Raw genomic sequence first — 26,741 nt, 5'->3', positions numbered from 1 at the left:
ATGCAAGCGGCGCCCCGATTGGCTGAGCCCGCCCGGGCCCTCCGACCAGCCAATGGCCACGCCGCGGCTCCCCGCTACCCACCCAAAAAAGCCCCCGCTGGGGCCAAAGCCGCCCTGGGAAGGCAAGGAGTGGGGAGGGCGGCCTGCCCCGAGCCGCGGCAGCAGAATGGAAGCGGCCTCCTGATTGGCTGCCCGCCCGCCTGCCTTTCATCCGCTCCCTCCCGCCTTCGAATCGTAAAATTGACACATTGTAACAAAACGGGGGCGCCCCCTTCCTGCCCCCCTCCTCCTGCCCCGCCCGCCGGGGAAGGGAAGGGCCGCTGAGCGCCTCGGATCCCTGCCAAGCCTGGGAGGGGGGATCCCCCAGTCTCAAACGTGTCCCCCCACCCCCACAGCCCCCCACACAATCTCATCCTCTGCCCCCGGAGCCCCCTCTTTTCCTCGCCCACCGCCGCCGCCGCCGCCGCCACCCCGATCCCCGGCGGGTCTTGTCCGGCCCGGGCCCCGCTTCCCCTCCTTTAGGTAAAGCTAGTCGGCAGATTCCACGCGGGCCCGGGCGGGCGGGGCGGGCGGGGGTCTGGCGGGGGCGGGGGAAAAGCCCGGGCCTTTATGGGCGGGGCGGGGCGCGCGGGGGCGGCGGGGCCGGCGGGCGGGGGGCTGCGCGGCGCGGCGCAGCTGCCGTGAATGTGCCTTCGGCGGAGGGCGGTTAGCCATTCGCCCAGCTCCCTGGCGGAGAATTGTGGGATGCCTGAGCAGCCGCCGAAGGAAGGAGGCAGGCGGGCAGCGCGCACACACAATATGTGCTGGCTCGCCAAGCGGAGGAAAAGCGCCCAGGCGGCAGGAGGCGCCCCGGCCCCGCGGAAGGGAGCCCGCGGCCCCGTGTGAAGGAGGAGGAGGAGGAGCGGCGGCGGCGGCCGAGGCCGAGGCGGTGGCGGCGGAGGCGGCGGCCTCTCCCGGCCCGCGGACGGACGATCGGCCCGGCGGACAATGTCTTTCAAAGAGAGCAAGGCGGCGGCGGCGGCGGCGGACCGAGCCAAGCCGAGCGAGGAGCCGGTCCGCAAACTGAGTTCAAGTGAGCGCCGCTGCCCCTGCCTTCCTTCCCCCCCGGCGGCGGCCCCGATGGGGCGGCAGCAGCAGCAGGAGCAGCAGCGGCGCCGCTTTTGCCCGGCTGGCCGGGGCTGCCAGGCGGCGGCGGGGGCCCTGGCTCCCTTCCTCCTCTTTCTCCTTCTCTCCTTTCCCGCCACCCCCTTCTAACTCCGGGGCTCACCCTCCCTCCCTCTCCCCCCGTTCCCCAGGTTGGATCAACGGCATGGAGAGCGGTCCGGCGGGTCCCTCGGCCGAGAAGAAAAACCACCACTGGAAAAGTTACAAGTTGATTATTGACCCGGCGCTGAAGAAAGGGCAGCACAAACTCTACCGCTACGATGGGCAGCACTTCAGCATTCCTGTAAGGGGGGGGGGGTGTCCCCAGGGGCAGGGGGAGAGACAAGAAAGCTACCCTAACCTATGCATGCCTTCTCCCCCCTTCTCTTCCACAACCCCCAAAAAACCTCTTTCCAGGGAAGCGCAGAGAGCTTTCTTGACGTCCTGGGGGAGAAAAAGCTCACTAGGAAACAGCCAGCAAAGAGACTGAAGTTACACCCCCTGACCTAATGTAGCCTGTCAGGAAAAAGCAAAAGCTGCAGCTATCTTTTGCTGGCTGGGGGACCCCAGCTCCTTCATCTCCCCCTCCTGCATCTAAAATCCCCCCTTAAAAAAAATCTGTCCTTCAGCTTCCTTGCTTTGCAATTCTGCAGGGTAAAAGTTTTTTTGCTCTAATGGCAAAGATCAGATTGCTACTTGCTGGCTCTTTGGGAAGTGAGCAATATCCCCTTGCTGCTTTTCCATGGATTTTTATTATTATTATTATTGTTATTGTTGTTATTTTTTGCAGAACCCCAGTCTGGCCCCCGTGGAGTGCGTGGAAGACCCCAGGATCGGACGCATCTGGACCAAAACGAAAGAACTGGAACTCTCCGTCCCGAAATTTAAGGTAGAGAGACACCGAGCGGGACTCTTTTGGTGGTGGTGTTGGGGCTACTGTTGGCTTGAAGTCTGTGTAACCTCCTCTCTTCGGGCTTTCTTGTTGCTCGTGGAGCACTTAGCGTAGCCAAAGGCAAGCCAGGTGAAGAAGTTGAGCGGCTGTTTGTCAAAAGTTGGCCGGATTGAGGCATTCCCAGATTGTCAGTTGTTGTGTAAACAAGGCATGGCAGGGGAGATAGCAGAGATAGCAGCAACGTGGGAGTTTGCATTGAACCTCTCGCACCTCAGACGACTGGGAACGGCTCTCCCATTCCGGAGAAGCGTCTTAAACTTTCATTTTGCTCTCCCTTTCAAGAGAAGCGTCTTAAACTTTCATGCTTCCCACCAAACTGACTCCCATCCCTGTTTTTTCTTTCCCTCCCTCCCTCCCTCGTCCTTCTGTCCTCTCCCCTCCCCATCCCTCGTGTCCTGGGCTCTGCCGCCTCCTCCTCCTCCTCCCCCCCCCCCCATGAACCAAACCTCCAGATCGATGAGTTTTACGTGGGGCCCGTGCCCCCCAAGCAAGTCACTTTCGCCAAGCTGAACGACAACATCCGTGAAAACTTCCTGACCGACATGTGCAAAAAATACGGGGAGGTGGAAGAGGTGGAAATTTTGTACAACCCCAAGAACAGGAAGCACCTGGGCATCGCCAAAGTCATCTTTGCCACCGTCAAAGGCGCCCGGGAAGCCGTTCAGCACTTGCACAACACTTCCGTCATGGGGAATATCATCCACGTGCAGCTGGATACAAAAGGTGGGACACCCCCCCTCTCCCTCCCCACTGGATGCAAGTCTTTCCTCCATCTTGCTTGGGTTTTCTTTCCTTACCTTTCGCTCCTATCCTGGAGGGTTTTTTTTTTCTTTCGTTTGCAGATCTCGAGGAGGGCTGTTCATTAATTAAAAGGGGGTGACTGTTAAATGGCTGTCCCTCCTTCCCTCCCACCCTCTTTCTCACACACACCCCTGTGTCTCCTTGCTTGTTGTCACGTGGAGTTGAATGTGTTGTCGGTTGCTAAGAGACAGGCCTGTAATTTAGCAAATGCTGCCATCGGCTCACTTTCACTCATTTACTCTTGCTGACCCACCGCTTGCCATGCTGCCCCCTCCCCACCTCTTTCCTTGCACTCCTGGGACCCAAGTAGGCTTTGCCCTTAAAAAATGGTGGGGGTGGGTGAATTCCCTTTAGGAAAATGTCTGAGAAAATAATCTGGAAGGTTTATCCCCTGCAAGGGGGATTACAGCACTTCCTTTTATCTTGTCCCTGTATTGTGGAACTCAGTATATTCTTAAAGAGGACTGCAAAAATATTCCTTGCCTTGTCTCTTAAAGAGACAGTATACCCTTATTCCTTCCCAGCTGAGAGTCTGGAGTGCTGGCCCTGCTAGGCATAAGGAAAGCAACCAAGGATGAATGAAATGGTTTATATAATTCCTAAGTGGATAAGGAATAGTTTGATTTATTTATTTTCTTGCTGTTTTTCCCCCCCCTTCTTCTTTATGGCCTGCAGCAAGGAAACATACTTCAATCATTCAGGCCAATTTGTTACTTTCATATATAACATGTAACTTGTTTCCCTGAGAAACAGGAGAATCTGTTTAAAAAGCAGGGGGGGGGGGGGGAATGCTTCATTTTGGAGCAAAAGGGTTGAAAAGCCTATGTAAACAAAGGCCTTGTTTCAGGACATTGAAATTTTTATTTTTTAATATATTTTTTAATATATTTTTAAAAGTGTTTGTGCTAAAGTTTGAAACTGCGTTTTGTTTTCAGTGCTAAATGCTGGAACACAGTTTTGATCCAGTTCACTGAATTGCAGCGGAAGTAAAATATTTTTTTACCCGTGTTGTGACCAGAGGATTCAGACATGCATGTTAGAAAAAAAAATGGATTGATCAATGAAGAAGAAATATAGGTCAGGTAGACGGCTTTGCTATTGAGTGTACTTTCCACGTTATTTTTGAGGCACCATTGTATTAATTCTGCCTAATGACATGATCAATAAACGATATCACCATCTGTGATTTCTGCTTTGCCCCGAGTACTTTGTGATACATCAGTTGAGCTTCTAATATTTTCAGTCCAGCCCAACCCTAACTTTATTAGTTTGAAGTAATTCCAGTGAGTTAAACAACATTTACTGATGAGCGATTGTAGCCTGAAGTCTTTCTGGCTTTAAATGAAAATAATGTGAAATCTTCATAATTCCTACTTAATTGCTTGAAACTTCAGGCTGCTATTGTATGAAAACTCAACATTAGTATTTTGCACGCGTTTTGACCGCTTACTGCTAATAAAAATGAAGTTATAGGTTTCTATATAAATACTAGCCTTTAAAATAATTGTTTCCTCTTTGGATTCTGACATATCCAATACTTTTTAGTTAATTATGTGATGTTCAGTGTTAAAGAGAGTGCATAATGCTTAAATGTTGGACTCTGAAGACTATAACCCCAGAGATCTTAAAAGTGTTGTAACTTTAACTGTGAGTCATTTAAGGTGAAATTTGTATCTTAGCGTATACTAAGAGTGTTGCTGTTGCTGATACTGAGATAATAAGGCCTACCTAGTGATACTTCGATTTATTTATTTTTTTGGTGTAACTGAGACGGTAACCTGCCCAGTGAAATTGCACAATCTTGTCTCATAATTGAGTGTGATAAGGTGGGGTAGAAGCTTAAGTGTTACTGGTGTTCCCAGAAGACTTCAGTTCAGTCAAGAGTTCACTAGGTGATCTATGCAATGACTTTTCAGTCCCTCAGCCCGTGTGATGGGCCTCTCCCGCAAGAATTCTGATCAGATTAACTAAGATAGTCATGCTAAGTACTTGCAACTTCACACCCCACTGCATTGGGATTGCAAGAACAAGAGCAAGGCTAATCTAGTAGCCCCTTTGGATAAGCTCAGAAGCAAGAGATGGGAGCAGGGAGGAAGCTTCTGATTATTCCCTAATTCTCTTCTCAACAATTGACATTCTGGACCTGCCAGACCTGAACATGGGGTAGATCTCGGCCATTACAATAAGATAACTTCCTTCTCCGTGAATAGAGGAAGCATTGTGCCATTATTTTGGTGACTTGTCAGTCATTATTTTTGCCATTTAGATAACCCCCCCCCCTCCGCTTGACTGTCACACAGAAGAAAGTTGCTTTCTCCACTTAAGGCAAGACTCGAGGGTTCTAGGTCATTCTAGAGTCGACATTGGCCCATCCACCTCCTTTAACAGTCATTTTGTTACCTCTCCAGGTGAGAAGCGCATGCATTTTTATGAGCTCCTTGTGAACGGGCTCTACACACCGCAGACTTTGCCAGTGGAGAATGAACAAGACGCGTCCCCCACCCTCAGTGAGACCCTGCAGGTAGGTTTGGAACTTGGTTCGTTTTAAGTGATGCTCCAGGCTAAGAAGAAAGAGCTTTGTTGAAGAGCAAACTGTGATTTGGATATACTGGCCTGTCTGCCTGCCTGACTCAAGAATGACATGACTGAGATTGATGTCCCATTAGTTCTGGTTTTCCTTTCGGCCGTCAAACTTTGGAATAGACATGCTGGGGAATTCTGGACATTGAACACATCTTTAAGGGGCCACATTTGACATTGATTTAAAGTATATATTTCATTCCCTAACAAAATTCATTGTATTTTATTCATCCCATTTCTGTATCTGCCTCTCTCAGTCCAAGTGACTCTCACAACATCCAGAGTAGCCTTGTACATTCCATGTGAACTTAACCGTTTATATGACTGACTTGTCGAAATCGTCTTGAAAGTTGCTGAGTTTCTTCGGAGCTCCTGTTGCAGTTAACAGAGAGTAGTCAGAAGGCCTTCTGACAGTGTGATATGTCCCTGATGTCCATTTCTTGTGGTTTCTATATCTGGCCAGTTGACCACGATAAAATTGGATTTTGACGGCTTATTTTAGAAATCTGCTTTTGGGTGATTGAAGCAGGGACCTTTGATGGAAGCCACAAACTTTGATTTTACCCCGTGCCCAGGTCGAAACAAAGCTTCATCCCAGTTAAGGAGGTGAAAGACCTACATTTCCACATTTTTAACCGATTTCAATGGAAATAGGTTTGTGAAAGCCGCTTAAGAAGTCACCTAGTCCGATTTTGAAATCGGGGCAGGACAGAGAAAAAAAAACTGTCTTGAAGTAATGTTAATAATTGAAGTTTGACCCTATGCATTTGGACAAGGGATGCAAAGAAAGCCAGTCCTGCAAAACGCCACAACCAGATGCTAAGAAAACAAAAATAGGTGTTTTTCCTGGAGGTATCACTTGCTTTTTTTGTTTAATCAGAATTCCTTCTTCCATCGGCTAACCCTTTTTAAATCATTTAGATTAAACTGGCGTTTAACTAAGTATAAAGAGCTTCCATCCATTGTGAGCATTCACTTTTGTCTAGCAAGAATTTAAATGAATATTTTAAAACTATCCATGTTCAGGATAGGTTTCCTGGGAAGCCGGCTCCCTCCTTGATGGAAGCACCTGTTGCCTAGAATTTTAAATGCCTCTTTTCAGCACTGTCTTCCCCTTTTCTTCAGTCTTTCATCTCCAACTAAATAAATAGCATAATTTTATTCAGTCAGGCCAGTGTATGCAAAACAACAGTTGGTTTAGGATGGTGCCCTTTCCTTTATTACTTTTGTTTCCAGCTTTCGTTTTGGAAGTTTGATTTTTAAAAAAAAAAAACTGTGAAAACTGAACTTTGTTGAGCAATTTCTGCACATAGTTCCTCTGTTTGAAGCATCATCTCTTGTTGGGATACAGAATCACTGACTTTTGCAATTTCTGCAGAGGTTTGTTTTTTTAAATACATCAGTGTTTCTTCTGCAGCCATTATTCAGAATTGTAGAGGAAACATTGTGTTGTTGGGTTTTTTTTAAAACCTGTTACAGTTGCCCAACTCTTTTCCCTTTCCCTTAGCCTCTTTTTTGTAGAGTTTAATTGATCCAGAATTGAGAAGGACATTTCACATTCCTGATGCTGAGCTCAGAATCCAGCCTGATCAAGCAGCTCCCCCTGGGTTTTCTTACAAAGCAAAGGAATTTCAGAGCAATCTTTCTCGCCAGGCTTTATAAACATCCTTCCATTGAACAGCCAGATTCAGGGGCACTGAATATTAAGACCCTTTTCCTGGACTCCACAGGTTCTTGGGGCCCTGTTTCTTTATAGGATTGGGTTTTATTGATCGTGTCCTAGTGGTTACCCATTTATTTATTTCAATATATATGGCTGCCCATTTCAATGTTTGAGTTTCAAGACTGATTCCTGCTGCCACTGTACGAGACATATGTAGATTGTATATAGGGGGTTGATCGTATGCGTGTGTGTATACTGGTAGTTCTTGACTTACAACTGTTTGTTTAGTGACAATTCAAAGTTACAATAGCCTTGGGGAATAAAAAACAAATGAGCTATACTTACAACTGTTGCACATTATCACAAATATGGGCACTTGGCAACTTTGCACATTTATCACTGTTTGCAATGTCCTGTAATCATGATTTGGGACCCTTATTTGCCAATTTCCACTTAAAAAGCCCTGTCCCATTGAGAAGCTGTATTCACTTAATGGACCATGTGGTTCGTTTAATGGCCACTGTAAAAATGGTAAAACCTGCTCCAATTCAACCTCACAAAAGAAATCCCAGGCCTGCTTGTGGTGGTAAATCCAGTAAGTGTGTGTGTGTGTGTGTGTGTGTGTGTGTGTGTGTGTGTTTGTGTACACACTCCATGTATATTTCATGCAATGCTTAGCATCCATCCCGTTTTGAAAGTTTCCTTTTCATTTCGCTGAAGATGTCAAAGTAAATTTTAATTGACAGCAATCACTGGCAGCTGCTCTTCCGATTCTTAACAATCCATATCTGGAGAAATGCCACTGACCCTGCTGTGCCTTCTTGATATTTTATTATCGAAACCCTAGCTTTAAAAAAATAAATAAATAGTGGGTTTAATTCTGCACAGGATTTTAAAAAAAGAGAGAGAGAGAGAGAGATGAATAGATTAGAGGAAAGAGTGACTTTAGCGTCAGGAACGTTTTGTGCCAGGGCTGTGTTTCCTTCTCGGCATCGAAGACAAATTTCATGCAGGTCAGGTGACATCCTCAGTGAGATTTGGCAGGTGCCCATTCAAGCAGGGTTGCCAGCTAAGCAAGACCCGCAGCTCAGTCCCCGCCCAAGGGGAGAGAGGAACCATACTATGAGGACACGTAGTTTGTACTTGCTGGCTGTGGAATTCTGGGAGTTGAAGTCCACAAGTCTTAAAGTTGCCAAAGAGTTGGAGAGCCCCGTTCTAATAGGTCTCACCTGTTCTTTACCTTTGCCTATTTTTTATTTTATTTTTTGCAGTTGGCCGATACTTTGAAACGGCTCAAGGACAGCGGTCTTTCTTCGGCTGGATCCTCCACCACCCCAAACAGCAGCACCCCGTTCTCCCACGACACAGCCTTTTCCAGTTGTCGACAGGACACCCCCAACTCCTACAGCCAGTTCACCCCCCAGTCCCAAGGAACGCCTCTGACCCCACGCCTGGGGACCCCCTTTTCCCAGGACTCCGCCTACTCCAGTCGACAGACCACACCGGCCTACCATTTCGGACAGGACTCCGGCTACAAATCCCGGAGGCACGAAACGAAATTCACGGACGCTTATAACCGCCGCCAGGGCCACCACTATGTGCATAACTCAGCCGGGTCTTTCCGAGGCTCCGAGCACCAGTTCGGCGCCTTCAAGTCCCATCAGCCGGAAACGGTGCAATATCCCCAGGCGTCCCCCGTGAGTCACTCAGGTGCTTCGACGTACAAGTCCACCTTCTCCCCTACCAAGCCCCAGCCACGTACCCCCAGCCTGAAGAGCCCCAGTTTTCCCAAACGTCCCGGGAAGTGGAATACCGGCGGCCCCCGCCCTACCTCCCGCCGAGGTGACCGTCGAAAGTAGCGCAGCTCCTCCGGCGGAATTTGTCCCAGCAAAGGACAAACCGGAGGAGCCCCCTCCTCTCCCTCCTCCGCCGCCCCCGGAGCCCGACAGTCTTAACGAGCCCTCTGTCGGGGCGTCCTTCGGCCAGACTCCAGAAGGGAGCGAGACGCCCGGCACCCCGACGGTAGAGTCGGAAAGTCAACCTAACAGTTTGGACTCGAGGATCGAAATGCTTTTAAAAGAGCAGAGAACAAAACTCTACTTTCTCAACGAGCACGACTCGGACAATGAGATCCAAATGGAAGGCAGCCCCATTTCTTCGTCCTCCTCCCAGCTTTCCCCGATCCCCAACTCGCAGCCCAGCTATCGAGCGCAAACCCCTTCCTCACGCCCTTCCAGCACCGGCTTGGAAGACATCAGCCCGACCCCGTTGCCTGATTCGGATGACGACGAGCCCATCGTCGGGGTAGCTTCCGCCTGCCAGAACTTGAGAGGGGCTGGCGAGGCGAGCGTCACCCCTGTGGACCAGCTGAGCAGGGCGTCCAAATCGGAGCCCTTGGAGGTTAAAGAAACGCCGCCTGTCAGCAGCAGCCCCGTGCTGGAAAACATGGAAGAGGTAAGGGAGCAGATGTGCAGGTAGCCTTTCGGCTTAGGGCCACAGGGGAGCCCAGAATATCCGTCGTTAAGGGAGACATTGGTTTGGTGAGTTTTGCCCCATTTGTTTTTTACTTTTCTCGCACGGTTGTTAAGTGAACCACTGCAGTTGTGAAGTTAGGGAGGCGGTGGTTCAGTGAATCTGGCTTCCCCGTTGACTTCGCTTGTCAGAAGGTTGCAAAAGGGGGCACAGCAACCGTCATAAATACAAGTCCGTTGCCAAGCGCCCGAATTTGGATCACGTGACCACCGGGATGCCGCAGCGGCTGTAAGTGTGAACAATGGTTATTAGTCCCTTTTTCAGTGCCTTGTAACTTTGAACAGTCACTAAACAAGTGGTTGTAAGTTGACCTGTATTGGTGGGAGTTGCAGACCTTCAACCTTGTCTGAGAAATCGATTGGAACCTGCCCCCAAGGGTGTGCAGGTGTTCCTCGACTTAACGATCATTCATTTGAAGACCAAAGTTACAATGATACTTGAAAAATGGTATTTAGGACCAGTTCTCTTATTTGCAATAGAAGGTCCAGTCCGAATTGTGGTCGTAAATCGAGGATTACCAATGTAGTAATAAGCGTGGATTGCGTTCGCTTTACAACGCACAAGATGTTCGATTTGTAGAACCGGATCTTTTATCCCGCTTGGATATCATATCCTTTCGGAAACGATCATAGGCTACACCGGAGATTGGAGGGGAGGGGGAAAAAAGAAAAGGAATTACTCTGTTTATGCACGAAGACACTGATTTGCTGATATTGGAAATAAAAAAATAATCCCAGCCAATGCTATCGTAAGCCGTGTGAGGGAAATTCCCTTCTCTCTGTGTCAGCTGGTTGGAATTTAGCAGAAAAATGCTTCTGGTTTTTTTCCATCCTGCAATGATCACACTTCTCTCGCGGAGTCGCATTCATCCCTGGAGCAGGTTTTTTTTGGGTCACCTGGAATGCCAATTTATTTCCGGAAGCAGTTGATCCATTGGACAGTGAATGCTTTTGAATCTCTTCTTGAATGGCTTTTTGAAAGGAGTTTACCTGTTTTTACAAGAGGTTGTGTAATAAATAGCTAAGCACCTGTGGCTGTGGCTGAAAGAAGAGGGCTTGAAACGTTTACAACTCTTGAGTCAGGTTCAGTCTGTATTTATCCCTCGATTGAATGGGATGGGATTTATTCCCATTGCAGGTCCCTTGGATATATAAAAGGATCGTGAAACCCAAGCCTTCTCTCTTCTCCTTCTACCATCCTTCCTGGCCTGTGGTTTTCTTTGCCTTTTCTCCTGTAATCCTTGGCTCATCTCACCTCCATGGGTCTCTGTCTTTCCCGTTGCAGAATTATACAAGTAGTCCTCGAAGTTAGGACTGTCACTGAGCCCCACATTTCTGATGCTAAGCGAGACATTTGTTAAGTGCGCTTTGCCCCTTTCTTGCCACAGTCAATCCCTGTGGTTGTTAAGTTCGTTACAAGGTTGGTTAAGTGAGCCTGGCTTCCTCCTGGTCCAAAAAGTGGTGATCACATGACCCCAGGGCACTTCCCACTGCCATAGCAATAGCACTTAGACTTCTATACCGTTTTATAGTGCTTTCCAGCCCTCTCTAAGCGGTTTAGAGAATCAGCCTATTGCCCCCAACAATTTGGGTCGTCATTTCACCCACCTTGGAAGGATGGAAGGCTGAGTCAACCTTGAGCCTGGTGGGATTTGAACTGCCAAACTGTAGGCAGCTGGCTGCAGAAAGTAGCTTGCAGTTCTGCACTCTAACCACTGCGGCACAGAGCTCCTTTATATGAGTCCATAAATCTGAGTCCAATTGCCAGGCACCTGAATTTTGATCGCGATGGTTGTAAGTGTGACAAATGAATCACAAGAGATCACTTTTCTTTTAGTGCCCTGGTAACTTTGAACAGTCACTAAACAAACCCTTGTTAAGTCGAGAACTACCCATATATACATAATTTTTGTCCCGGCTACTGAGTTAAATTCTCTTTCTTTTTCTCTTTCCCTTTCTCCTCCTCTTTCTCCTGTCTCTCTTCTCTTCTCCTTCTCCAGCTAAAGGCATTCCTCTGTTGGTCTCTCCTATCGTTCTTGTTTATAACTGGTCCAAAAATATGTTCTTAATTGGAAAACATTTTGCCAGCTCTTCCTAATTAACCCGTTCAATGGTGCACTGTCTTCTTCTGATTTATTGAGCTGAGCTAATATAACTACAAAGACGCTGAAGATTAGAAAGGCAGTTGGGATTGCAGACAACAGTACCTCCTTAGTGCTGATGTGTCTTGATTTAGCTCTGTGGCTTTCCAAGCTGGTGCGTTTTTTGCCAAGGGATGTTGTTGTGGCTTTTATGGATCCCTGGTGTTGACGTTAGATCTTTTTTTGGGTTTCCTTCTTCTCAAGTCTTCTCATTTGTCCTCCCCCCCCCCCAAGTCCTCCTGGTGGGAGGCGGGCACTCATTACAAAGCAGCACCTGAGCCTGTCAGGTGGTGTGGCACAAACACACACCACCCCGGCATTTCTCTACAACCCCGTGTAGTCTGGGGAGCGAGTTGCAATTCCCCGGAGAAGAGCTCGCTCCATTCTTTGCGTCTCCGAAGACCAGCTTAAATTTCCCTCCTGCGAGAATTGAATAAAGCAGCGTAAATGAAACCCCGTGTTGTTCAATTTTCTCTCCTCCTGGCGAGGTGCCCGTTTTGTCTCTTAACAAGCATCTGGATGGATTTGCAGCTGTTCCTGTACTAGGCACCGGTCTCGGTCTCTGGCAGGTGACAGGTGTCAACCAATGGGGTTTTCCTTGCCCGTAGATTTCTTAGCACAGGTAAAGGTAGGCCTGGGACAAAAGACTAGGATGCTCGGCTGAGAAAAAACACGTAAAGTCTCTGCCCTTGACAATCCCATTTGCTCTTGACAATCCCATCTGCTCTTGACAATCCCAAGCCTGATTTTTCTCACTGCTGCTATTAATCATGTACACATTTTACTCAATACAGATAGTCCTTGACTTACGACAGTTTGTTTAGTGACCCTTCAAAGTTACATTGGCACTGAAAAGTGTGACTCACGACCGTTTTTCACAGGTTACTGTCCGAAGGTGTTTCTCTGGCCTGGGGCCCCAGTTGATCAATGCTAAATATGTCAGGGATGTGTGCTCTCATCTTCTAGATTGCCACCTTGTCAGTGAAGAGGAAGCTTTGGGAAAAGAGATGGATTGATCTAGATTGGGTCATAAGGTAAATAAGAATGACATCTGCAAGATCAGAAAGGCATCTGAATCCCAAATTGCAGAACGGGGTTAAAAAGTGGGAACGCTGCAGGCTTTGGGCCTCTGGTCTCTACAGTGTTTCTTTTTTTCTACAAAGAGGCAAATTTTCTCACTAGATTCTGTGTGTTCGGCTCTTGAAAGAGGATTGAAAGGGGAGAAAGTGAATCTTATTGGTCTCACATTTACATTTAAAAAAAAAAAAAAAAATCAAAGGAGCTTCTATTTCGTGGTGAATGCAGCTCAGATTGAAATTCCTGAACTTATCCAAAGGGGATTTTCAAACTAACAGGCCTTTTGAAATTTTCTTTTCTTTTACAGTTTTTGGATTGCGTTGATTTTCAAGCTGACTTCCCCTTGATTGTGCTTTACACTCAAGCAATGGCTTGAGACATCAAAACTTTGCAAAAGTAGAGTTGGGTTTGGAGTAGTTGGTGGTTTCCAATTCTGTTTTTTTTGTGCTCTCCTATCTTCTAAAAATACTTCATTATAATTACACTTTAGTGCAGCTTTCCCAACGAGGAGCCATGCTCAGCTCCCAAGGTTTCCAAATAGCACAGGCTGGGCGCACTGCTTTAGAGTAAAGATGGGAGAATATGTGAGTCTTCTCCTTTGGAGATCTCCTTTGTCTTCTACTCTGGAGACCTTCCTACAAGGTCAACGCCCGAAGAGGTTCTTTGGAGGTCTTTTACTTTTACTTTGGAGACCTTCCTACAAGGTTGACGCCACAGGAGATTCTTACTTACACCAGTAGGAAGACCTCCGTCGACTGCAAACCTCTCATCTCCCTTGTAGCTCCAGGCTGCTGAAGAAACGCTGCAGAATATAAAGTTCACTCTTTGCAAGCAGCGCCATCTGGTGGTCACACTTCCCTCAAAGTCGTCTTGATTAAACCCAGATTGGAGATTTCTCTGAACTGCTTTTATTCTTCAGTTTAGCGACTGGATGACTCTCTTAGTAACCCACATCTCATAGCAAAACACTTTTTTTAAAATTTACGCTGCCCCGTAAGGTTACGTTCAACGACTCCGCCAGTTGGAGTATCTTTCAAAGCAAAACGGGCCAAGGTGTACCTTCAGTGGCATCATTCATTTATGTATTTAGGGCGTTAGGAAGACCACTTTGGGTAAGCTTTGAAGGTCCTCTATCTTCGTGAACTGTTCACTGATCTGCTCTAAGGTGGCCCTTTCTCCTCCTTTTCTCCCTCCCTCCCAGTGTCATCAGTCTTCCGGGGAAGACATGGAGATCTCAGACGATGAGATGAGTGAATCGGCCAACGGGGAATGTGCCAAGAACATTGTGGTGAACACCTCCATTGGCAGCACCGCTGTGATGACCTCTTCCATCCCGATGCCCCCGCTGGGCTTTCCTCCGCTGCCGCCTCCTCCACCTCCCCAGACGGTCTTCCCGATGCCTCCTCCTCTTCCTCCCCCGCCTCCGCCCACCCACCCAGCCGTTACCGTCCCCCCTCCGCCCCTCCCGACCCCTCCAGGGGTTCCTCCCCCTCACATCTTGCCTCCTCTTCCTCCCTTCCATCCCGGAATGTTTCCTGTGATGCAGGTGGACATGATCAACGTCCTGGGCAACCAGTGGGGGGGGCTGTCCATGTCTTTCCAAATGCAAACCCAGATGCTCAGCCGCCTGATGCAAGGGCAGAACACCTACCAGTATCCTCCCTTCATGAGCAACCGGATGCAGTTTGTGAACCTCCCTCCCTACCGGCATTTCTCCATGGGGGCAGCGATGAACCGGGGTCAGCAGTGGCCCCCTTTGCCCAGGTTTGACCCCTCTGTCCCCCCACCGGGTTACGAGCCCAAGAAGGAAGATCCTCACAAGGCCACGGTGGACGGCGTCCTCTTGGTGATTGTGAAGGAACTCAAAGCAATAATGAAAAGGGATTTGAACAAGAAGATGGTGGAAGTGGTGGCATTCCGGGCGTTCGACGATTGGTGGGACAAGAAAGAACGTCTCGCTAAGGTAGGAAGTTTGACTGGGATTTGGAGTCCATACTTCTTAAACTGGTCAAGGTTGAAAAACACTGATCGGCAGTTCAGCGGTTCGAATCCCTAGTGCCACGTCATGGAGTGAGCTCCCGTTCCTTGTCCCAGCTTCTGCCAACCTAGCAGTTCGAAAGCATGTAAAAAAAAAAATGCAAGTAGAAAAATAGGGACACCTTTGGTGGGAAGGGAACAGCGTTCCATGCGCCTTTGGCGTTTAGTCATGCCGGCTACATGACCACGGAGACGTCTTCAGACAGCGCTGGCCCTTCGGCTTTGAAATAGAGGTGAGCACTGCCCCCTAGAGCCAGAAACGACTAGCATGTATGTGTGAAGGGAACCTTTACCTTTAGATCATCTACCTCTACAGTGGTATGATTCAATATGTTATGTATTTGAATACCCCAGCCTGTTTTCAGACATACAATCTTGAATCAATGATTGGGTTCAGATAGCTTTGTGCTGCGGGAGACCATAATTTAACATTATGGATTCTGGCAATATTCAGCTTTAAACTGGGATCTGGGGAACAAAACTCATCCTGTTTGCAGGTATGAATGTCAGACCAGACCAAGTGAAGATCCAGCAGTTAATTTGGGAATATTTGCAGCAATCTAGGTTGATGTGCAGATTATGCAGGGCTGGGTTTAGCTTCCCAGGGTTTATTCATGGTGAATTTATCCTGTAAGCAAGGAAGCTCTGGTCATCTTCTTGGAGACAAATCAGCTGGCTGCATCTATTCAGAGAAATACAAGTGTCTAGAAAAGGAATAGAGCAGAAAAGGCTCCTTTGGCCCCAAAGTGAGATCTTCCCTGTCTTTCCCAGGCATCTTTGACCCCGGTAAAATCTGGGGACCATAAAGATGAGGAGAAGCCGAAACCAAAGGACCGCATCACCTCCTGTCTTCTGGAGAACTGGAATAAAGGAGAAGGGTTGGGCTACGAAGGGATCGGCTTGGGCATCGGGCTGCGAGGGGCCATCCGGCTACCATCTTTTAAGGTAAGAGCATCCCTGGCATCTCAAGAATGGCGAGTTGGTATTTGCTTTGATTTCTAGTGCAGGATTTCATTCCCTGACCTTTGGCCTTATGCTAGATTATAGGATCTGTTCAAGGAATGGTTGCTTGCTTAGCTCTTATGGACAGCTGGCGGGTGTGTTGGAACCAACAGTGGTCGCTTCTCTCTTATTTAGAGGAAGCACCACCGATTCAGAACAGCAATTAATTTTGGAGCACCTTATATGACCAGAGATTTCATCTCTTGGAATCAGACAGCCTTTGGATAAATTATTAGAAGCCCCATAGCAGATTTAAGAACAGCGTGATCAGGGTTGAAGGTGGTGGTCATAGCCCACCTTAACTGCGGTCAATAGACGAATGATTTGTAAGTCGAGGATTACTTGTACAGGAAATCTATTTTCACTTTCTTCTGTAGCCAGCCTCTTTTTAAGGAGCCTTCTGCCTTGTCCTTGGCAAAGGCAAGACAACTAGCAAGTCGCCCCTTCCCAAAAGAGATTTAATTTCCCGTTTTCTACAGGTGAAGAGAAAGGAGCCACCTGAAGCTGCCTCAGCTGGAGACCAGAAGCGGATTCGGCCATCTACTTCCGTAGATGATGAAGATGAAGGTTGCTAAGGCTTTGCTTCCTCCTCTTTCATCCCTTCAGACTAGAGCTAGGCTTAACCCGTGATCAGAGTAGAACCAGTAGGGTTACGTTTGGCATGGCTAGCTTAAACCCAACTGCTCTAACTATGACCAAATAATGTGTGCAGAGAGCATAGTGATAATATCTCGAAAACATGCCCAGGAAGAATATTGGGAATATTAAGCATGTACAGTGGTTAAAAGTGCTGGCCTAGAAACCAGGAGGCCATGAGTTCACGTCCTGCTTTAAGCATGAAAAACTGGCTGGGTGACTTTGGGCCAGTCGCTTTCTCTCAGCCCAACCCACCTCAAGGGTTGTTGTGGGGAAAAGAGGAGGAGGAAAGAGTATGGTGTGCATTCACCTCCTTATTTCTAAGCAGTAATAAAGGCTGAATAACAAATAAATATAAACAAATCAATGAGTGAATCTCCCTAGCCTAGACTGTATTGCAGGGACGAGCATTTTCACATAACCTCCGTCAAGCCAAACCAACTGCATTTTTAGTAAATTGCCTGTCAAAACTGGCAATGCTGTCGCACCATATACCAATGTGCCTGATAATGCCATGTCTCTAGGCTTTTATTTGGCTCATGGTGCCTAACTTTGGTCCAATCTGCTTTTTTGTGTCTTTTCTACCATTTTTTTTTGGGGGGGGCAAAAGTTGTTTCTGACTCTCTCCCTCCACTCAACCCATCCATTTTATACTTAGAATCAGAACGAGACCGAGACTTGCCCGATGCAGCTTTGGAGCTCTCCCGGAAAGATCCGGAATCTGTGGGCCTCCGAAGAAGACCGGCCAGGCCACTGGAGCTGGACAGCGAAGGAGAGGAGGAAGACTCGGGCAAGGAAGAGGAAGAGGAGGAGGAGGAATCCTCTTCGGAAAAGGAGGCAGAACGGGAGGAAGTGGAAGGGGTGATGAAATCCATGTCCGATAAGGTATATCTATATCCTGAGTTGTCTTCACAGGGGATGAGGAACCTCTTAGTCCTGCAAGAATCAAGAGATCCTTAGTGTCAGGGCTTCAACAAATCCACCCCCATTCAAATCATAAGTCTCTAGCCGCATCTCAGAGAGTAAAAAAAAATGATTTATTAGGAGTGGCCATGTTGGCGTTATCTGGGTGCAGCCGACACTAAAATACAGCATTCATTTCCCCCTTGACCCTGGTCTTCCTCCCACCCCCTGGATCTATATTCTATGGGACACATCCATAGCCCAGAGTCATCAATCATGCTCTCCGGTAATACTCTTGCGCGCCAACAGCTTCGGCTGCCTAGCAATTATCTGAGGCATTTAAGGAATGCACTGCTTTCCCCACTCCCTTTCTGCTGGCAACTAAAAAAACCAAAGGAGTATTTTTTAGTTGATACTTACAAACCCCAAACTTCACTTTGTAGGCCCTTCATGGAATGTTTTATCCACAGGAGTATATTACTAACACGGCAAATGATATCACTTGTAGGCCATCCCAGAATCCTCAGTTACATCCAGGAAAAAGCCAGTAAGGATTCAAGAGGGTGACAGCCTGAAGCAACATCTCCTTACTTTGAGGTGTTTCTAGTGAAATTGGCAGGATTTAAGATTCTCTTTATTTATATTCTTCCTCAATGTCCTGTTTCGGAGAATAAAACCTTGCTACTTAGACTACCCGGTGGCCAGTCTGTGGCTGGTGCTTGTGTTTTATCTAGGTTACTTCTTCCCAACTTGATGCCTTGGAGATATATCTCGGACCGACTCCCATAATTTTGGGGTCTAGCTGTTAATTAGGTCATGGCTGAGGTTTCTATCCCAATGTTGGCTCTCGATCCACGTGTTTCCCCTCACCCCGGGTTGAAGGTGAGTATTTGCTGAACTTTCCAAATTCCTTCTTTCTAAGGAAGAGGAGGAAGATGTCAACGAAGAAGAGGAGGAAGAGGAGGAAGAGGAGGAGGACGAAGAAGAGACCGAAGCACAGATCAGTGAAAAGGAAGAGGATCAAGATTCTGAAGAAGGTACGTGGCTTGGTCAGAAGCCAAAATGTTGATTTTTAACCCACTTAAGAGGGAAAAATTACCAAAAGCCGACGGCATTCTGAATGGAGGAGTAACCAAAGGAGGGAGTTTTATACAGATAGTCCTCAACTGAGGACCACCATTGCAGAATTTCCATTGCTAAGCAAGACGTTAAAGGAGTTGCGCCCGATTTTACAATCTTTTTTTTTGCCACGGTGGTCACTGCAGCTGTTAAGTGAATCTTACGGCCGTTAAGCTCATTGGAAGCCAGATGGGAAGGTCGCAAATGATTATCACCTGATCCCAGGGATGCTGCACCTGTTGTAAATGCTTATGGGTTGCCAGAAACTCGGAGTTTGACCACGTGACTGTGGGGATGTCTTAATGCTTATAGGTGTGGCTTTTTTTGCAAGTCACGTTTTTCAGGACCGTTGTCGCTTCGAATGGTCAGTCAATGAATGGTAGATGTAAATGGAAGCCTGCCTCTATTCCTTACAAAATCATCAAATTCACAGTTTTCGAATGAAATGAGCATTTCATTGTTAAAAGGGCTTTTAGGTAAGGCATTATTTGGGATGCTATAGTGGATGCTAGCTCAGGTAACATTAGTAACATCAGAGGGGTTTTCTCTTTAGTGAGGTTGTCCAGCAAGGTAGTAAAATTAGGTGGGGAAAACAACAGAAATGTTGGTTTCTCTGGTCTGTTCTGAACCCCCCCAAAAATATCAAAATGAACCACAAATGTTTTGCCTTCCAGCAGAAGATCTAGGAAGTCCTGCCTCTTCCAGAGCAGAACTAGAGTCGTCCGATGAGAGTGAGGAATCCTCAGACTTCGGGACAAGTTCTGATTCTGATGATGAAGAAGAAGAAGAAGAGGAGGAAGAGGAGGAGGAGGAGGAAGAAGAAGAAGAGCAGGAAGAGGGTGAAAATTACGAGGAACAGATGGAGGATGACGAAGGGGTCTCTCTATTGCATGAGAGGGAGATCTTGCCTGCTGAACTGGGCCTCGAGTCCCTCGCTCCAGGACCTGAAGACGAGGATGAAAAAGAGACCATCTTGGAACTCTTTCCGGTGGAGGAAGACTACATCCCTCTAGGCCCGGCAGAACCTTCAGCTCCAGAAGGAGAAGAGATGAAAGAAGACACCAGGCCAGCGGAAGAGCAGGACCAGGAGATTCCCGAAGAGTCCTTGGATGCTGATGTGCTGGTGGTGATTGAGAGAGCTCAGGAGGAGAAGCTCCGGCTGTCTCCAATGCGTATGACAGGTAGGGCCTCACCTTCACCTTTTCCAGCCAGGCTGAGTTCACCGATCACGCTAAGCCATCACATGGCTTGAAGGTCTCCGTCAAGCTGATCTTTGGGCTACTTCTTGGGTTGTAACACTTAGGTGTTTTATTTTTTTTAAGCATGACCTGAAAATAAATGCTGATTGTTAATGTCCTATATTAATTATCTTAATGTCCTATATTAATTAATGATAGCAGTGTTCCAATGTCTCAGGGGCTGCCCCAAAGAAGAGGGAGTCAAGCTATTCTCCAAAGCACCTGAGGGCAGGACAGGAAGCAACAGGTGGAAACTAATCAAGGAGAGAAGCAACCTAGAACTTAAAGAGAAATTTCCTGACAGAACAATTAATCAGTGGAACAATTTGTCTCCAGAAGTTGTGAATGCTCCAACACTGGAAGTTTTAAAAAAGATGTTGGATAACCCTTTGTCTGAAGTGGTGTAGGGTCTTTCTGCCTGGGCAGGGGGTTGGACTAGAAGACCTCCAAGGTCCCTTCCAACTCTGTTATTCTATTCTATTCTATTCTATTCTATTCCTATTCTATTCTATTCTATTTCTATTCTATTCCTATTCTATTCTATTCTATTCTATTCTATTCTATTCTATTCTATTCTATTCTAATTAATGAATTGGGTGAAGCTCCAGCGACATCTTAAATTTATTTATAAAAGTTATATAATATATAAATATAAGTTGAGGGGATCCTTGGTGCTCTCTGAGCTTGGTTGTTTTCTTGCAGATGTTTCATTACCCAAACTAGGGAACATTAGCACTGATGAGGTTACCTAATTTGGTAATGAAACATCTGCAAAAAAGCAGCCAAGCTCGGAAAACACCCAAGGACCCCTCACTTCAACCCTGAGCTACAAATATTCTCCTTTGCTAGTAAATACAAGTTTCTCAAGGTTCTCTTCCTTTCAGTATTTAAAATTAAGGCACACGCCTTTGCTCAGGTGGAAATACTGATTTTGATTTGCAAAGGGGGAATTTTAAGCTTAGAGGGACATGATATGTCTAAGCTGTGGTAAAATGCACAGGGTTTTCCAAAACGTACGATTGCTTTTGCAAAAGGTGAGGAATCCATATTTCATTTTACTTACAGAAAATGGACCTGCTGGGCTTAATGTAGGTAGATTTGCATGGACAACTATCCTGCTTCTCAGACAGATGCTAAGTTTCTTTCATGGAGAACGTTGAAGAAGAACCTGACGGTGGTCCTTCGTGCCTCTGTTGTTGTTTTTTTCCCCTTCCAGTGGAGGAGTCTGAAGCAGACGTCGAACTGGAGCCGGAGATGCTAGACGGTCCAAAACCAGGCGCCCAGGAGGGTGAAGGCCTCCGCCCTCCGACCCCGGTGGAACTCTTTGGAGAAGTCTTGTCCAACAAGACCTCCTTTTTTACTAAGCCCAATGAGAGCACTTTAGAAATCCAAGCAAAAGGCAAATCGCCCTGCGTAGCTGAGGAGGAAGAGGAGGAAGAAGAGGAAGAGGACCAGCTTCCTCGGACTCCCGGGAGGGAAGTGGTGACTCCCTTGGAGTCCACCGGGCTTCCTTTCACCGCCATACCACCCTGCTCGCTTCCCCTGCCCCCTTCCGTCGCACCTCATAAAGAGGAATACTTGCTCCTTCCGGACAAGTTCCCCGATCACTTAGCCCCAAGCAAGACAGCACTAGAGGAGGAGCTGCCCCGGACGCCGGGCCGGGACATTTTAGCCAAGTGTTCCCACAGCTTCTCCAAGTCCCAAAGCACGGACACCATCCCCGCCACGCCGGGGAGCGAGGCGCCTCTCACCGGAAGCAGCCTGACTTTGAGTTCTCCTCCGGTGCCAGGCAGCCCTTTCTCGTACCCGTCCCAGTCCCCCGGCATCAACAGCGGGGGCCTTCCCCGGACCCCTGGGCGGGATTTCACCTTCACGCCTACGTTCCCCGAGCCTGGTGCTACTGCCCTCCCTTGCCTTCTGTCGAGCAAGAAGCCGTCGGAGGAGGAGCCCGACGAGAAAGTCTTCAAAGGACCTCTCGGTGCTTCCTTGCTGGCTGGCATGAACAGCGTGCCCTCCCCCATCCCCTTTGCCAGCCCCCCCGTGCCAGCTTTTCACACCCACTTGGACTTAGCGCCCGGCCAGCCTCTTCCCGTTCGGCCTTGCATTTTCATGGACTCCAAGATGGCGCCAGAGGAGTGCGGTGCAGACACAAGGTCCGTCTTACCCTTCCTGGACATCCCCATGGCTTCTCCCCTCTCCCTCCGCCCAGCCCCTCTTCTGTCCTCCCCATCAAAAGGAAACCCGGCCGGCCGAAACGAGCTTCTCCTTTGGGGCCCATGTTGGAGGCCTATTCGGACAAGCCCGTAGAGCTGCCTCCTCCTCCTCCTCCTCCTCCTCTGCTTCCCATCCCAGTGGTCTTGGCAGAAAGTCCTGTGAACAAAGAGCTATATGGTAGCCATCCCGAGGGCTTCTATGCCCTCAAAGATCCGGAAGCGGTCACCTTGGACTTCCGGAACGACGGTTTCCACGAGAAGCTGCCTCCTGACGTCTTGATGGAGAAGCTCCCCTTCAAGGAGCTGGAGAACCAGTGGAACGAGGACTTCAAAGAAGAAGAAAGCTACCTGAAAGCCAAAAGGCAGCAGTGGAGGCGCCAGAAGAAGAGGCCCGACGACGTCCCGCAAATCCCTTCTCCCGACTACTCTCCCCCTCGGTTCCAGTTCCGGCCCCGCTCTGAGTTCGAGGAGATGACCATTCTGTATGACATCTGGAACGGCGGGATCGACGAAGAGGACATCCAGTTCCTCTGCATCACCTACGATCACCTGTTGCAGCAAGACAACGGCATGGACTGGCTGAACGACACGCTGTGGGTGTACCACCCTCATATCCTTTGCGGCTCTGTTTGGCGGGTGGGGTGGGGCCTCCAGAGCTTCAGACCACGAGGCTAATCGGCCAATCGTTGCATGATGGAGCAGAACCGAATTCTGCTTTGTAACAACACTGGCCAAGGAATGCCAGGAAAGGACACCCCCCCCCAAAAAAAAAAAAATTTGAGGCACCCTCCTTTTTTTTAATCCTAAATTCTGCCAGGAGATGGTATCTACCTTGAGGGAGGCAAATTTCAGAGATAATCTCCCCCTCAGAATCAGACTCCAACAAGGGCATGACAATTCCTTTTGGGGAGGAGCGTTGGGTGACCCCTGCCACTTTTCCCTTAACATCCTGCTACCAACCAGCTTTTTCACCCCAAAGAAGAAGAAACGGGACGATGGGATGCGGGAACATGTCACCGGTTGTGCCCGAAGTGAAGGCTACTACAAAATCGACAAGAAGGACAAGCTGAAATACCTCAACAACAGCCGAGCGTTTGCAGAAGACCCTCCCACCGATACGCAGGTAAGGGGGCTGCCCCGGTGGGCTCTGAGCAGAAGGGGGGGGGTTGGACCCTTCGAAGCCCACTTGCCTTGGATTTTGTTGAGAACAGGAATTCTACACCAATGCAGGTGGCCCTAGACTTAGGACGGCCACAATGGACCCCCCAAATTTCTGTTGTTAAGCAAGACCCCTTTCTCACCAAGTCAATCCCTGCGGTTGTGAAGTTAGTAATACGGTTGTTAAGTGAACCTAGCTTCCCCATTGACTTTAAAGATCACAAAAGGGGATCACATGACCCCAGGAAGTTGCAACCGTCATAAATATGAGTCATTTGCGAAGCAGCCGAATTCTAATCACATGACCAGGGGGGAGGCGGCTACGGCCGGCTGTAAGTGTGAGAAGCCAGTCATAAGTCGCTTTTTTTCAGCGTCCTTGTAACTTTGAACGGTCGCGAAACGAGCTATTGTAAGTTGAGAACAACCTACTTAACAGCTGCCTGACTTAACGGTGGAAATTTTGGGCTCAGCTGTGGCCGTAAGTCGAGGTGTCAACTCATAAAAGATTTCTATGGTCTTCTTAGGGTTGCCAACAGACAGGGAGGGGGGAGCAGTGCGGCAGTTTGCATTCCATAAATGTTTTCAAAGATAGTTTCTAGGTGACTGAAGTTTCTGCTGCTAAAGATTCTAACTGGAGAGCATGACTGATGACTCTGGGCTACGGAGGTGTCCCATTGGAGAATATGAATTACGATACACCCAGGGGGTGGAGGGAAAACCAGGGTCGAGGGTGACAGTGAATGATGTGTCTCAGAGTCGGCTACACCCAGGCAGTGCTGGCATGTTAACTCTCAATAAATCCTTCTTAAGTTTTGGAAGTTTGGCTCGAGACTCGGGATTTCAATGAGGAGAACTGCCGGACCCCTGACACGAGGATTACCTGAGTGAGAAGGCCCCCCTTCCCCCAGGTGCAACATCTCCCCGCCCTGAAACGACCCCTTTTGTCCCCCAGGGAATGAGCATCCCTGCTCAGCTCCACGTTTCCACCCGGGCCGGCTCCGAGCGGAGATCAGAACAGCGCAGGCTCCTCTCCTCCTTCACCGGAAGTTGCGACAGCGACTTGCTCAAATTCAACCAGCTCAAGGTGAGTTGTGTAGCCCCCCCCCCCCCCGTCCCCACCCCCAGGGATGAAAAGCTTGATGGAAGGAGGACAGGGACCCCCACGGGGAAGGCTTAGGTGGGGGCAGAGGCCCGGCTGCTAAAAAAAAACAAAAAAGGCCAAAAAGGTACAAATCCCTCCAGGACAGGGAGTGAAATTGAGAACCATGTCATCTAATCCGGCTGCAGCCCAACAGCTTACAGGCCGTCCTCCTTTAGCGACCGCCTCGTTCAGCAACATCCGCAAAGCGGGACAGTGACGAAAAAGCAACTTATTATCACTGTCCTCGCACTGCCGACCGTCACCCGTCTTTCACTTAGCAAACACTTTGCTCAGTGGCCCCGATGACGTTGCGGTCGCTAAAACGAGGACCGCTGGCCCTCAGCACTTCCAAGAGTGTCCACGCCTCTCCCTTTGGAGGGTTAAATTCGGCCTCTGGTTTTGGCATGGCTAGCAGGAAGCTTTTAGGGTTTCCCCAGTGTGGATTTTGGTTAGCCATCTGTCTTCTTCTGCCTCCTCCGCTCTGCAGTTCCGGAAGAAGAAGCTAAAATTCTGCAAGAGCCACATCCACGACTGGGGGCTCTTTGCCATGGAGCCCATTGCTGCTGATGAGATGGTGATCGAGTACGTGGGCCAAAACATCCGACAGGTAAGCTGACCCAGGTAATCCTGTCCCCAGATGCTGCTACATTCAGAGGCTTCCCCAGGCCTTGTCAAACGTAAGGAACTTCGGACCTACCGCCGGCTGGGCGCCAGCATCCCGTTTCTTGGTCCTTTGCTCTGAAGACTCTTTCAGGACTTTGACCACGGACCTTTTCTCTACTCTGCATTTGAGAACGGCCATGCCAGTTTTGGGGACGCGGCGTCAGTGACTAAGATGCTGAGCTTGTCGATCAGAAAGGTCGGCAGTTTGGCGGTTCGAATCCCTAGCGCCGCGTCACAGAGGGAGCTCCCGTTCCTTGCCCCGGCTCCTGTCAACCTAGCAGTTCGAAAGCATGTTAAAAAAATGCAGGTAGAAAAATAGGGACCCCTTTGGTGGGAAGGGAACAGCGTTCCGTGCGCCTACCAACACGTTTAGTCCTGCCGGCCACATGACCACGGAGACGTCTTCGGACAGCGCTGGCTCTTCTTCGGCTTTGTGACGGAGATTAGCAGCGCCCCCTAGAGCCAGAAACAACTAGCACGTATGTGTGAAGGGAACCTTTACCTTATGCCAGTTTTAAGGGTCGGGTGTTGGGCAACAGGCAATCCCCCCCTGGCTTTCGTTTGAAGTCCTGTTACCTTCAGCAGCTGCCCTTTGTCATGGGTCCCATCAGCCTCCTGCTCTCCCTTACCCCTTCCTTCCTTCCTTCCCCTCCCCCCCCCCCCCCATCCTTTCTTCCTTCCTTCCTTCCTTCCTTCCTTCCTTCCTTCCTCTCCTTCCTTCCTTCCTTCCTTCCTTCTTTCCTCTCCCTCCCCTCCCATCCTTCCTTCCTTCCTTCCTTCCTTCCTTCCTTCCTTCCTTCCTTCCTTCCTTCCTTCCTTCCTTCCTTCCTTCCTTCCTTTCTTCCTTCTTTCCTCCCTTCCTCCCTTCCTCCTCTCCCCTCCCATCTCTTTCTCCCTTCCATCCATCCATCCATCCCCAGTGCAGACTTTGGCCTGACTTGAGGAACCTCCCCACAGGTCATTGCTGACATGCGAGAGAAGCGGTATGAAGACGAAGGCATTGGGAGCAGCTACATGTTCCGAGTGGACCACGACACCATCATCGACGCAACCAAGTGCGGGAACTTCGCCCGCTTCATCAACCACAGTTGCAACGTAAGTCTTCTCTTCCTCTGGCGCCTTCTGGGGATCCTCCAGAAAGTCTTGCGAGACCCCCTCTCCCCCCCCCTTTCTCCTAAACCTCCTGTTGCGGGCTGGGGAGGCGGAGGCCATCGATCCTCACCGGGTTTCCCTCCCCGCAGCCCAACTGCTATGCGAAGGTCATCACGGTGGAGTCGCAGAAGAAGATCGTCATCTACTCCAAGCAGCACATCAGCGTGAACGAGGAGATCACCTACGACTACAAGTTCCCCATCGAGGACGTCAAGATCCCCTGCTTGTGTGGCTCCGAGAACTGTCGAGGGACCCTGAATTAAACAACAACAACCCCGGTTGTGGGCCACGCATCGGCGGCCTCCAGGCTACGGAATCCGGAGGGCGTCGGGTTGCACTTTTTGCCAAAAGAGGAGGGGAAAAAAATGAAACCAAGTAGGGAAAGAAAAGAAAGAAAAAGAAAGAAAAATGGGAGAGTGGGAAAGAAAAAAAAAAAACCAACCCGCTGGGCACCGTCCTCCGCTGGAGACCCGCCGGTTTCAGACACGCACACTAGGACTTTTCATGCTGCAGGTGCTTTTCATCCAATTTTCATCCAATTCCTCATTTTGTTCCGACATCAAAACACTATTTTTTTTAAAAAAAAGAAAA

The 26,741-nt window shown here is 48.9% G+C and overlaps 1 protein-coding gene across 1 annotated transcript; it reads left to right on the top strand.

Moving 5' to 3' along the window:
- Positions 1-849: 849 nt before the first annotated feature.
- SETD1B (SET domain containing 1B, histone lysine methyltransferase) lies at positions 850-26,741 on the top strand. The gene is given in 21 exon segments (XM_026686793.2): positions 850-1,072; positions 1,296-1,447; positions 1,934-2,032; positions 2,548-2,818; positions 5,305-5,417; positions 8,411-8,873; positions 8,876-8,967; positions 8,970-9,593; positions 14,090-14,851; positions 15,697-15,870; positions 16,407-16,494; positions 17,222-17,448; positions 18,389-18,503; positions 19,263-19,766; positions 21,040-21,984; positions 21,987-22,646; positions 22,993-23,159; positions 24,147-24,278; positions 24,823-24,942; positions 25,956-26,093; positions 26,240-26,741. Coding segments are annotated over 21 exon segments (6,105 nt in total). The 5' UTR covers positions 850-987; the 3' UTR covers positions 26,414-26,741.

The sequence above is a fragment of the Notechis scutatus genome, chromosome 13, assembly GCF_049901735.1.
Source record: "Notechis scutatus isolate UNSWTSFEM ecotype Mainland chromosome 13, rNotScu1.2, whole genome shotgun sequence".
Classification (NCBI taxonomy): domain Eukaryota; kingdom Metazoa; phylum Chordata; class Lepidosauria; order Squamata; family Elapidae; genus Notechis; species Notechis scutatus.
Note: the sequence above shows the minus strand (reverse complement) of the source record. Positions and strands in the feature narration are given on the sequence as shown.